Below are 14229 nucleotides of genomic sequence, written 5' to 3' on the forward strand. Positions count from 1 at the left end.
GTGACATGCTGCTCCCACGGGAGACCAGCACACCCACAGGGTTGTCCAAACAATGTGGTGTTCCCTGCAGGATGGAAGAGAACGACTTCCTCCCTGGGTCTGTGTCACATTGTGCCATCTGCTCACCAAGGCAGCTCTGTTATGCCAAAATAATCACAAAGTCTCTCTTAACATGTTGCGTCAACCTCTGGGGTCACCCCTTGCCTGGATGGGAGTCCCTATGTAAAATCATTCCATAACGTCCGGTCTTCAGTCCCCCATCCAGAGGAGCTCAACTATAAGCCAGGAAAAAAAAATATATAGATTATCCACTCCTTTCTTTTTCTTCCTCTTCCTTCCCAGATTGTCTTCCCCCACATAAATTTCTTTCTCTTTGCCCAAGTTGCAGGACAAAACCTCACAGGATTTTAAAAAATAAAACAGATGTTGACAAAAATGGAATGAAGGTATTAACTGCACTAACAGTAGCTGGGACACTCCATAATCAGTCAAAATTTTATATAAATCTAAAAAGCCTATCATAACTGATAGCTGATAAGCACAGCTTTTTATAATAACAGTTGAAATCTTGAGAAATAGGTTTATCTTGTGAATCATAAATAATGCTCACACTATGAAATAGGTTTTTTTCCGAAAAACTGACAATAGAGCAATTTTCACCAAAATGCACATTATATCACTATTAACATTCATTACAGTGTCAGAGACATAGTCTCATAAGAGCAAAAATTTAGGAGTAAGAGATACCCCAGTTTAACAATATGGAATATTTTTTCCTTGAAGGACTGGTGCAAATGAAAGACAAGTTTGGGTACAACTTACAAAAAAAGGTAAAGGTAACCCCAACATCCACGCACTGCCTTGGTACATGGGAAGTCACCCCCGTGCTAAAGATAAAGATTCAGAATGTGGCTAGACTCATGCCACATGATGGGATATAAAGTTATAAGTTCCTGTGTGATCGATGTGATTTCACTTTTTACGTCCTGATCATGTACTGACAGAAAAAGCGCTGTTGCTGCTTTGGGGGCTGAGCATTAACTAGAACTTAGCTGCAATACCAAATACAGCCAGTAGATGGTGTTGTCTTAAACGGAGAAAATACTGAAGTTGAGAAACCTGTTTTCGTGAAGCTACAGTGTTTGAAGTTAGAGGATCATGAGTTTACAGCGTCTCTGGCTGTTTGTTAAAGCTTTGGACGCCCTGGAATACGGCTTTTACAATGAGAAGTAGACGGCTATTTTGAGGAATGAATGGGAAATGTGGATGGAAGAGTAGCTATAAGAGAAATGCTGATAAAATAATTATTTAGGAAAGACGGGCACAGGTATGTGTGTGTGTAAGATAAGAAGAGAATTACTCCTTTTCAGTGAATTTTGTGGAAGAAAGATTTTCTAAAGGCTTTGGGAGATCCTGTAATGCAGTCATTTGTTTAAAGCCAACAATTTGTGATATTGGTACAAAGGAAGGATTAGTGAATGACACTAATGAAATAGGTACAGAAAAACTTTTATAGTATCGGGGGATTTTAAGGGATTCCTTAAGAAGGGATTCCTCTTCCTGGAATGTGTGTGCGGATGGAGTATGTGAGTGTGAGGATTGTGTGTTTGTGGATGTGTGTGGTGGTAGCTGTGTGGGTAGACGTGCATGGGAGGGTGGATGTGGGGATGGGGATGGATGTGAGTGAGTGTGTGGATGTGTGTGTCTTTGTACGTGTGGGGGGTGCATGTGTGTGTGTGTGTGTGTGACTGTGTGTGTGTGGATGTGTGTGAGGATGTGTGGTGTGTGGATGTGTGGTGTGTGGATATGTGGTGTGTGTGTGTGTGTATGTGTGTGAGGATGTGTAGTGTGTGGATATGTGGTGTGTGTGTGTGGATGTGTGTGTGAGGATGTGTGGTGTGTGGATGTGTGGTGTGTGGATATGTGGTGTGCATGTGGATGTGTCTGTGGATGTGTGTGTGTGTGGATGTGTGGTGCGTTGATGTGTGTGTGGATGTGTGTGTGGGTGGATTGTGTGTGGATGTGTGGGGGTGGATTGCGTGTGGATATGTGGTGTGTGAATGTGTGTGGGTGGATTTTGTGTGGATGTGGATGTGCGTGGATGTGTGTGTGGATGTGGGGGGGGTTGTGTGGGGGTGGATTGTGTGTGGATGTGGATGTGCGTGGATGTGTGTGTGGATGTGGGGGGGGTTGTGTGGGGGTGGATTGTGTGTGGATGTGGATGTGTGTGTGTGGGTGTGTGTGTGAGGATGTGTGGTATGTGGATGTGTGGTGTGTGGATATGTGGTGTGCATGTGGATGCGTCTTTGGATGTGTGTGTGGGTGGATTATATGTGGATGTGTGTGTGGGTGGATGTGTGTGTGGATGTGTGTGTGTGTGGATGTATGTGTGGATGTACGGTGTGTGGATGTGCGTGGATGTGTGTGTGGATGTGTGTGGGGTGGGTTGTGTGTGGGTGGATTGTGTGTGGATGTGTGGTGTGTGGATGTGTGTCTGGGTGGATTGTGTGTGGATGTGGATGTGTGTGGGTGTGGGGAGGGAGTGGAGGCGTGTGGGAGGTGGTGTGGGCATGTGGATGTGTGTGGGGTGGACGTGCGTGGATGTAGAGGGTGGGTGTTCACGGGGGTAGACACTGGGAGTAGCTGTGTGTGGTGGACGTGTGTGCACACACATGCCCTGATGTGAGCATCTTGGGGCAGCCTTACCTTCTAGAGGGAGAAAAGAAGTCATTGTTTTGTTTTTTTAGAGAGTTTATGTAATCTTAACTGCTTTTCTGAGTTTAATTCAATATACTAAGAAGTTAAGGGGCTGTTATCAGATTTCCTTAAATTGTAACACAAAACAACCTTACCCATTTATTTATTCAGTGGCTGCTCAGACAGAAATAAACGGGAGAAAAACCGTGTNGAATGGGAAATGTGGATGGAAGAGTAGCTATAAGAGAAATGCTGATAAAATAATTATTTAGAGGCCAGCCGGTGGCGCACTGCTATAGTGCGCCGCTTGGGAAGCGTGGTGGCGCTCCCGCAGAGGGTTGGGATCCCACATACAGACCGGTTCCCGCTCACTGGCTGAGCGAGGTGTGGGCACAGCACCGAGGGTTGCGATCCCGTTGCCAGTCCCGGTCCGATACGGGCGCGACACTGAGGGTTGCGATCCGTTGCCGGACACGAAAAAAGACAAAAAGGAAAAAAAAAATAAAAATAAAAAAAATAATTATTTAGGAAAGACGGGCATAGGTATGTGTGTGTGTAAGATAAGAAGAGAATTACTCCTTTTCAGTGAATTTTGTGGAAGAAAGATTTTTTAAAGGCTTTGGGAGGTCCTGTAATGCAGTCATTTGTTTAAAGCCAACAATTTGTGATATGGTTACAAAGGAAGGATTAGTGAATGACACTAATGAAGTAGGTACAGAAAAACTTTTATAGTATCGGGGGATTTTAAGGGATTCCTTAAGAAGGGATTCCTCTTCCTGGAATGTGTGTGCAGATGAAGTATGTGAGTGTGAGGATTGTGTGTTTGTGGATGTGTGTGGTGGTAGCTGTGTGGGTAGACGTGCATGGGAGGGTGGATGTGGGGATGGGGATGGATGTGAGTGAGTGTGTGGATGTGTGTGTCTTTGTACGTGTGTGGGGTGCATGTGTGTGACTGGAAGTGTGTGTGTGCGTGGATGTGTGTGTGTGGATGTGTGTGTGGGTGGATTGTGTGTGGATGTGTGGTGCATGGATGTGTGTGTGGATGTGTGCGTGGACGTGTGGGGGTGGATTGTGTGTGGATGTGTGTGGATGTGTGGTGTGTGGTGGATTGTGTGTGGATGTGTGTGGATGTGTGGTGTGGAGATGTGTGTGTGGGTGTGTGGTGTGTGGATGTGTGTGTGGGTGGGTTGTGTGTGGGTGGATTGTGTGTGGAAGTGTGGTGTGTGGATGTGTGTGGGGGTGGGTTGTGTGTGGGTGGATTGTGTGTGGATGTGTGTCTGGGTGGATGTGTGTGTGGATGTGGGGAGGTGTGTGTGGATGTGTGTGTGGATGTGGAGAGGTGTGTGTGGATGTGGGGAGGGAGCAGAGGCGTGTGGGAGTTGGTGTGGACATGTGTATGTGTGTGGGGTGGACGTGTGTGGATGTGGATGTGTGTGTGGATGTGTGTGGGGGTGGGTTGTGTGTGGGTGGATTGCGTGTGGATGTGTGGTGTGTGGATGTGTGTGGGTGGATTTTGTGTGGATGTGGATGTGCGTGGATGTGTGTGTGGATGTGTGTGGGGGGTTGTGTGGGGGTGGATTGTGTGTGGATGTGGATGTGTGGTGTGTGGATGTGTGTCTGGGTGGATTGTGTGTGGATGTGGATGCGTGTGGGTGTGGGGAGGGAGTGGAGGCGTGTGGGAGGTGGTGTGGGCATGTGGATGTGTGTGGGGTGGACGTGCGTGGATGTGGAGGGTGGGTGTTCACGGGGGTAGACACTGGGAGTAGGTGTGTGTGGTGGACGTGTGTGCACACACATGCCCTGATGTGAGCATCTTGGGGCAGCCTTACCTTCTAGAGGGAGAAAAGAAGTCATTGTTTTGTTTTTTTAGAGAGTTTATGTAATCTTAACTGCTTTTCTGAGTTTAATTCAATATACTGAGAAGTTAAGGGGCTGTTATCAGATTTCCTTAAATTGTAACACAAAACAACCTTACCCATTTATTTATTCAGTGGCTGCTCAGACAGAAATAAACGGGAGAAAAACCGTGTGTAACTACTGCCATCTGGTGGAGAGCGTAGAGACTGCTGATGCGGAGGGGGGAGACGCTTAGGTTTGGGTGGTGTTGATTTGGGTTGTTTTGTTTTGATTTGACTTCATTCAGGTTTTGTTTACTCCACTTACCATCCACCTCCTTCTAAAAGCTCCGACTTATTAACTTCCCGGGGGGTGAACAGAGCCTGCTGAGCGTGCGAGACTGCGTGGGACGAGGCTTGCGCATCTGGACTCTAGTTTCAGACTCCCTGAGTTCAAATGCTGGCTTCTTTACCTGATGATTGCGTGAGAGTCATCTACCCTCCTTATTCTTTAGTTTCTACAAATGAGACATTAATCCTGTGCTGGCAGAGTAAGCGCCATGTATACAACGTTTCTGCATTATCGTGGTCCTGCTCTAGCCTTCTGCCGTCGAAGCCTGTCTGCACGACACCCAGGAGAGCAGCCTCACAGCTTTGACTGGGTTGCCTGAAAAGACACAGGCCAAGCAGGGCAGCCCTACAGCAGGATGGCTGCAGGGGCACCGCCCCCGCCTGCGTCGCCACGAACATCACTATAAAAGAAGCAATCGATCCAGCTATGTCGCTTCACTGCAGTGCACACTCGGGTTCCTGTTCCTGTTGATTCTGTGCCAGATGATGTACAGCTCCTTAAAGGCAAGGACTCTGTCTACCCTGTCCCCCAGTACCCTCTACGTAGTATGAACCTTGTTGAGGGCTATTATCTTAAAGCAGCAGATATTTTCCTCGGTGTGGAGACCCGTGCGGAAGAGGACGGCCTTCAGAACTCCAGACGTTCTACGTGGAGCCAGAGGAACAAAACGAAAAATAAGAATTGAACTCAAACTCACTGGACTCCAGAAATGGGAGATCAGGGAAGGCAGAACCCCCAGCCAATCACCTAACTGCCCCCTGGGCCGGGACCTGGGTGCCCTAGATTGGGGTAAGGAAACAGGAAGGATGATTTGATAATTTTAAAACCCTTTGTTTCCCACTTTCTAAGAAGAAACTGATAAGTGCCTTTCTGTAGAGGAAAGAGCCTGTCTTGCATCTTTATCTTGACTACCAGAAATTTTAAGTGAGGTTGAACATCAGAAAAGTGCTTCAACTGTCATCCTACACTTTTTCTTTAGGATGTTTTCTTTTCTGGTCAACTATTTATGGCCTCAAGTAAGAGAGCAGAGAGTAGGCAATATCGAAATCTGAAACGAGAGAGAAAGTTAACTTCTTCCACTAATCCTTCCACAAGCTACTAATCATTAACCAAACTGGCTTGTTCTATTTCAGGCCCTCTCTCTGGCCCTCTTACTGTCTAGTAGAAGTCTAAGCATAGAAAGAAATTATTGCAGGCATGAGCAAGGAGAAATGCATTTTTTAAAAAGGAGAGGGACTGTTTCATACAAACTGCATCATCAGTGCAGTATCTGACTCAAGACGAAAACCTGAAGAGACTGAACAAGGCAATTAAGGGGAAGGGTACACGTGGCTAAAAACAGGTTTTCTCCCCATGATGGTCTTTCTCTTCCATCCCCACAGTACAACTTTACCTTGTCAGGTGCATCTATCCTACTATTGTTATGTTATGTAGTTTGTGGTATTTCAAAATCATTTATTCTTATCATTAAATCATTGTGCAATGAATATGTTCCTGTAGAGAAGTAGCCATAATCTTAAAAGAAAAAAGTCTGTTCTATTGCATAATAATGTTCGTATTTTCTGTCCTGACTACCACACAAGAATAAATGGTGTAAATATCTACTTCTTTCTTCTACTCAACTTTTGGAAATAAAATTAAGAAAAAAAAAACTTTTGGAAGCTAATTTTAATACACAGTAGGGAAAGAGCTTGACTTATCAGTTGGTGATTGCTGGATAACAAACACTCCCAAAATGTAGTCTGTCGTTGCTCAGGAGTCTCTGGGTCAGATGAGTGGTTCTTCTGGTCTGGGCCAAGCCAGGCTTCTTTCAGCTGGCCTTGTTTCACCTGGGTTTGCCCCTTTGTCTCCAGTCAGCTGCCAAGTCAGCTGGAGGCTGGCTGGTCTGAGATGGCCCCGGCTATGACAGCTTGATTCTGCTTTGTGCGCTCTCTCATCCTCCAGCAGCCTAGCCCAGGGTGTGTTCATCTGGCAGCAGGGCAGGCTTCCAAGAGATTGAACAGATGCACACAGGCCTCTTGAGGTCTAGGCTTGCAATTTGCAAGATGTCACTTTCACTGCCCATTGGCAGCAGTCAACCGGCCAGAGCAAGTCACTATCGATGGGAAGAGCTATAGAGTCACAGTGCAAAGGGCAGGCATTCAGGAAGGGGTAGACGATCATGGCCATCTGGCATTCTTGCACAGTGTATGAGGAAGACAATCAGATCTTCATGACATCTCCAATTTTTGGATACCCCTTAGAGCAGACGTTTATTATCTCTACTTCCTTCTTCTGGTAACCGTACACCCCTTCATTTGAGGGAACTATTCTTCCCTCTTCTAATCAAATGTTTTGAAAACAGCAGACCCTATCTCCCTACCAGAGATGAGGCTGAAGAAGAAACTAACACAAGGGGCAGTACTGGCCTCCGTGCTCCCCTACAGGGACTGGTCCAGAGATATGCACAAGATACCAGCTGGGCACTCAGTTGATATTTTTCAAGATTTTATTTTTCACTTTTACTAGGAGAGACCCATTTTCTATCTGATTAAGAATGTGAGCATCCATCCTTCCCAGCCCTGTAAGAAAGCCAGTCTGGGAAAATAAAGCTGCCAGAGTCTCTGGTTTGGGCCATCCCTGGGGTCAGCTCCCACCACTGTGTCTATGCACTTTGTGCATGGGAGCTAATAAGGTCACTTTTGCCCAGGAGGTTCAAACTGTGTTTCTGTCACTTATAACCAAAGGAATCCTAACTGATGAACCCCCAGACCTAAAATTTCTAACGTAAGAGGGAATTTTTGTACTTTCTGGGGTACTCACCAAAATAGCTTCATGAATCAATTTTTCTTTTTACATATAGAGTAGGGGTTGCCATTCAGATGCCTAAAGGGACGGGCAGTCAAACAAAAGTGACTAAAGGAGGCAAAGTGGAATCATGGGGGCCTGAAGGGTATGAGGGCCCACTACTCAGATTCAGCAATTATTTTCTTGAGGGAATGCAGGCCCAAGATTGCCAGATCTTCCAATTTTTCAGGAAAAAAAGCTGGAAATCCCAATTTTGAGGTTAAATGCTCCAATTTATAAATCACGACAACAAATTCAACTCATCATGTAGACCACACACATGCACGAACCACTCGCTTGGAAGCTCTGTTATGAAATGTAGTGAGCTCACCAGTTATAGGGCTGACCCACCACGGAGTTCCACACTTTATTGGACTTTGTCATTTCTCTCCCACTTCCATCACCAACACAAAAATGTTGAACACTTCATCAGCACTGCAGGCCATGTGACAAGAATAGAGGGCAAGAAAACTTTATTAGAATGAGGGTGCTGGGTCTAGCAGCCAGGTCACTCAGCATACCAGCCTAATGATATACAATTTAAATTTGTGCCTCAAGAAAACTACAAATTACAATATGTTATGGACTGGCAGGCTGCTTATGGTACCATTAGAACTGTAAATGTTAAGTCCCTAAAGACCAAAGTTCTACTTTATTATGATTACATGTATGATGCTTTTGCCAATTATTCACCCGGTGTCTATCAGCTCCAAGCCTACATTTTTATGCACTGCACTGTAAGGCTGGAATTAGGAGCCATGCATGTTTCTCAGACACCCTTGCCACCTGGCTTTCAGTTAGTTTCCATCCATTTAAGGCACTGGCAAGAGATTGGAAGGTGGGAGGTACTGAGAAGAAGCTCATTTAGAGCTTCTAGCTTGAGTTGGCACCCCTCCAGCAGTGGCTGTGGCTGCCCCACTCCCACCCCCACGCCTGCCCCATGGGAGTCTGTGCATCAGCTTGTCACATCTCTCTGGCTGTCCTAGCCTAACCACAGGGCATCCTGTATCAATCAGTGATCCAAGAATCAGTCCTCCAGGGACTTCTTCATGATCCTATATTCTGATAACATCCACCTTTTATTCTCTCTATCCTTAATGATGGTAGTTGCTTTCTTAAGTTATTAATCTCTGGTTTTGCTCTTTTGATCTTTCAATATCCTGTATTAATCAATTCCCTGTATTAAATTCCTTCTGTTTGTAATAATTAACATGGGTTGTCTTTTCTTGACTCAGCCCTGACTAGGTAGCAATTATTAGAATAAAAAATTTACTTTGTAGAGCATGATGCTGATAACACCAAGGTCTGGAGTTCAATCCCTGTACTGGGCAGCCACCAAAAAATAAAATTAAATTAAAAAGTTTACTTTGTTTGCTAGAATCTCTCCTTTTTTGAAATCATAATGTGAAATAGAGTTTCTTCAAATGCTAAAAAACTTACTATAGGAAAGTGGCTACCAAGAAGGCAGAACAAGTGTTTCTATAAAATAGTTATTATGACTATTCTGTTACTTATGTCTGAAGCCTTTGTGACTCATAAAAACACTTGACCTGAAGGATCATTCATAATCTTCATTTATAGTCCTACGTCCTCTCCTTGAGTCCATTTCTATGCAGACAAACAGAAGCCAACACTTAGGAACCAACATTGTTAGGAACATTCTGCCAATTATGCCAGTGGGTTTGGTCTGGCGTTAAGATGAGCAAATATCTATCTAAAAATCCAATTTTAACAGCCAGTTTTGTTTGGGGGAGAAGGGAAGTAATTACTCATTCTAGAATCAGAGGCTTCATTTTATGAAAGGATTCATCTGAGGATATCTTTAGAAGTTTAGATACATGGGGCCGGCCCGGTGGCGCACTGCGCTAGTGCGCCGCTTGGGACCCCCCCCCCCCCCCGCCGAGGGTTCAGATCCCACATACAGACCGGTTCCCGCTCACTGGCTGAGCGAGGCGCGGGGGCAACACCGAGGGTTGCGATCCCGTTGCCGGTCCTGGTCCGGTACGGGGGCGACACTGAGGGTTGCGATCCGTTGCCGGACACGGAAAAAGACAAAAAAAAAAAAAGAAGTTTAGATACATGGGGCCGGCCCGGTGGCGCACTGCGCTAGTGCGCCGCTTGGGACCCCCCCCCCCCCCCGCCGAGGGTTCAGATCCCACATACAGACCGGTTCCCGCTCACTGGCTGAGCGAGGCGCGGGGGCAACACCGAGGGTTGCGATCCCGTTGCCGGTCCTGGTCCGGTACGGGGGCGACACTGAGGGTTGCGATCCGTTGCCGGACACGGAAAAAGACAAAAAAAAAAAAAAGAAGTTTAGATACACGAACATGTTTCCAGAAAATGGGATTTTATTATGGTTTTTTCTCTAGTAAGATCTACACAAAACTAATAATTATGGCTGCTTCTTGGGTATAGGAATTGTTTTATTATTGTCTACTTCTTACCATAAGTACATATTACTTTTACTGTAATGAAAAACATAGTTTAAAGCTCCTCTGGTGCAAATTTAAAAGATTTGAATTTTTAAACTAGGATTTACCTTCTATTTTCAGGAAAATGCTTAGTACATGCTTTTTTATATATCTACTAAGTGTCTTTGGAGTGCCTACCAGTGTAGTAAGAGTACCCCAAAGTGGAATTCCTGTTGTTCCTGAGGAATCTAAATCTTATTGGCAAGTTTCACAGGCATCTTTACAATAAGTAGCTAATACATACATGACAGACTCCCAGTAAACATTTGTTCAATGAATACATGCACATACCATCAAAAGTATTTATTTTTCAAATTCTCATTTCATACAAGATTAGCTTGTTTAGTTCACTTATCACATATATATCATATTCCATCACTTCTCAGACACACATTGCTTACTTCTAAACAACTCTGGAATCAGAAGAGGACTTACCAGCAATGTGATTTTTTTAAAGTATTGTACCATAGACAATTTACAGCATTTTCTCTTTTATAGTGGTAAGTAAAATAACAGCATGTCTTACATTGACAGCATCTTAGATCAAATGAAATACAATATATATTATATTTTATACATACTTTAGAAAATACACGTGAATATTTAGGCATGTTTCCCCCAAGGTTTAACTGGGAAAAATTTTCATGGGACCACTCCATTCAATAAACATTCAAGCCTTCAGCAATCACATGAAATCCACAACTACTAATTTATAAATGGTAAAACCAAAAGCTGACAAGTAACAGCTTTATAAAAATGTGTGCATTTATGATAGTTCATTTCTCAAATTTTTCATGGTACTATTAAATGTTAAACATGTATCTCTTATATTGAACTTAATGTAAGGCATATGTGTATATAAAAATTATGTATACTTCTAAGCACTCAGTACTTAAAGGACTTTCATACTTTAGTGTTTGAAATTAATCAAAGGTCTGAGAACTATGAAAATGACTAAACTGTATAAGAACTCTGAGATGTTGCACTCTCTTTTGTCCTCACACAGATTTGTCACCTCTCTCCCCCTGGGTGATGGAGATGCAAAGGATTACTCAAAGTGCATTTCTTCTGAGCAGTGATAAACCCCGAAGGGATTAATTTCCTGGAACCCTCAAGAGAGAGGCATTCCTCCTCGGGAAAATTAACACCAGACTGAGGTTCTGTCTCAGTATTTATTCTCCAGGCCAGAAAGTTACAGAAAAGGAACATAGGTGGAGTTATGACTAAGTATAGTTTAACAATAGAGGCTGGTAACAGTGAAATAACAAAGTGACATTCCATAATGCAATTTGCAAAATGTTAAGTTGATCCACCAACAAAAGCTTGTTGTTAGCAAATACTGTCTTTTCCTACAGCAGTTTCCTCAGTACGATCCACCAACAAAAGCTTGTTGTTAGCAAATACTGTGTTTTCCTACAGCAGTTTCCTCAGTATGTTTACATAACAATCAAGTAACTTTAGGTTGACCTGCTCCAAGGGCATCTGTCCTTGAGCCAGCAATTTTGCTATATTACAATTCTTTATCTACATCAGAGACTTTAAACTAGGGAAAGTTTCCTGTGTTTTGCAAGCTTAACATTTCTATATGTAATTTTAAAAAGTCAGGTTATACCTGAAACTACAGGGCTTTGGAAACCAGGCCCTGTGAAATACCTTTGCTTTATAAATGTTGGTATACTTCACACTGAGAAGTTATAGAGGAAATGTGAATAAAACCTTATAGAATAGATGAAATTAACTATAATAAAAGTAAAATTCTATGACAAAGACAGGCAGATAACACTGAAAAAAAGAGGACAGTTAAAAATGAAGAAAAAGGACAAAACATCACCAAACTAAGAAAATATGAGTCATCAGCAAAGGACAGCCTATACTAACTGCAAAAAAGGAATAACTCCAAGCACTGCAGTGTAAGATATTACGTAAATCAAAGACATTAAATAAATACACCAACTATTTCATTAATGATTACTCTCAGCTGCTAGTTCAGTGATTATTACACCAGGTATATCTAGCTTATTCATATAACCATCTCTTAGCCTTCTCTTTCTCAAACATTTTCTCACAAAAAGAAGTTTTAGCTGATGTGGAAGTTGGAAGAAGAGGCAGGAAAGACTAGGATGAGCTATCCTTTCAGCTGTCATTTGGTGACCATCCATCACCTGTTCCTTACCCTCTAATCTTGTGATCACCTGGCCTCTAAGATAAGTTTGCTGAGGATCTTTGAGAGCTGCAGTCACCACCTCATTCTTCCCCATACCACACTTTCTTCCTTCCCAGCAACAGCCATATAAAGTCTACAGATACACATGAGCTCACCTGGGCACATTCCCACTTCCTGCTCTTGCCAGCTCACCTGCCCACTGATGCTAACAGAGTTGCCCACCCCCAGCAAAGAGGCTTTTTTCCCCCTCTAGTGCATACTTTAGGGAATGATTTTCAAACTGGACAAGATTTTATTAATAAAAAAAGAAAATTTAAGACTGTAGCAAACACTGAACACAGAAAGAAAATAAAAACTCTGGACGTTCACAATCAACATTATATCAAGATCTAAAAAACAAGGAAGAGGTGATGACTAAGGAAAATATAGTAATTTTGTGACTATGAGTTTACAAAAATATTGTTATCAGTTTACCCGGTTACTATTCACTGGAATGATTTTTCATTGACTTCCAGATTCATATTTTTCTTTTTAAGTTTTGAGTATTGCAGTTTTATGGACCTTTTTGGTAGAGAGGAAAGGGCAAGATGAAGCCAGATCAAATGCACTGAGGTGAGATTAAGACTAAAATTTATAATAGTGAGAATATTATCTTTAAGAGGACATTGACCAATTGTTTGATGACATGGGTTGTTTTTTCACGCAAAATATTTTCAAGAAAGCCTTCTGAAAACTCTTGTGACACAATGGATACAAAAAAGGATTGACAAAAGAATTGAACCACTGAAGCCAAAATGTGATTTCATACCACTCTGATTCAGGACGCTCTTCTGGGGGGTAAGTTGAAAGAACAATTGTGAACAGAGAATATGGAGCCCAGCAAATGGCAAAAACGCCTAAGAGAATGGCCAGTGACTTCGCTAATTTCCTAGCTCTGAGCAGTTCAAGATGTTCCCTTCGGTGAAGAAATATAGAACCAGACTGGGAGATGGAACCTGTTTGGGAAGCAATTATATTGCTATTCGTGTGGGTTCTCAAGGAAGACCAGAGACTGCTCTTTCTTCCTTGTTTCTCTGAATGAAGGGGTACAGCTGCTTCCTTTGGTGCAGGAAGAGAGGTCCTTGAAAATAGTCCACATCTGAAAGAGTGTCCACAGTTTCTGGAAGAGACAGAAGTGAATCCAGGATGGCTTTGGCACCTGCTGAGATTACCACGTTTCCAAAGGCTCCAGTAAATATTCATGTCGAAATAAGCAACTGAGATGACTGGGACCAGGAACTCCAAGGATGACGTGATGGCAAGGATGTACCATTTTGAAAAAAATCCAGGTTCACATTTTTTACCCTTCTTCTTCCAAGACTCTGAAACCAGAATCATTGGCCCATTCACTAGGAAGGCCAGCACCCAAACGGCCACCATCAGAGTGACAATCTTCAAGATTCTAGTGTTCTGAGCTCTATAAGACACCTAAAAGAGACCAAATAAGTTATTTTCAATACATTGAACATATATTGATTGCACAAAGCATCCCATAGGCCCCAGAAATATCAGTAATGTGCAAGAGGTGGGGACATTAACTAACCTGGGTGTCATGATGTGGACCAGGACAGAGGGTTCAATTTCAGCTGGGCCAAGATGCAGTTTCTTTGTGGTTTTCTAGGGGAAGACTATAACCCTCAAGGTTAAACCCCTGACTCTATAGGAAATGTCAAGGCCAATATCTAAAATAATAAAGCAATTTTTCCTAATCCACAGACACTAATCTGAATGGTAAACTGAAATTGGGTGCACCTTACCACAATACTTCTCAATCTGCAGACTGGCATTTTTTTTTTTCCTTTTTGTCTTTTTTCGTGTCCGGCAACGGACCGCAACCCTCAGTGT

The 14229-nt window shown here is 43.2% G+C and overlaps 1 protein-coding gene across 1 annotated transcript in view; it reads right to left on the minus strand.

Moving 5' to 3' along the window:
* Positions 1-12999: 12999 nt before the first annotated feature.
* The window catches only part of HRH4 (histamine receptor H4), a 12440-nt gene continuing 11210 nt past the window's right edge, over positions 13000-14229 (minus strand). Inside the window, exon 3 of the mRNA XM_008588294.1 lies at positions 13000-13706. Within this exon, the coding sequence (XP_008586516.1) occupies positions 13000-13706 (707 nt within the window). The remainder of the gene's footprint in view (positions 13707-14229) is intronic.

The sequence above is a fragment of the Galeopterus variegatus genome, unplaced genomic scaffold, assembly GCF_000696425.1.
Source record: "Galeopterus variegatus unplaced genomic scaffold, G_variegatus-3.0.2 Scaffold4763, whole genome shotgun sequence".
Lineage (NCBI taxonomy): Eukaryota > Metazoa > Chordata > Mammalia > Dermoptera > Cynocephalidae > Galeopterus > Galeopterus variegatus.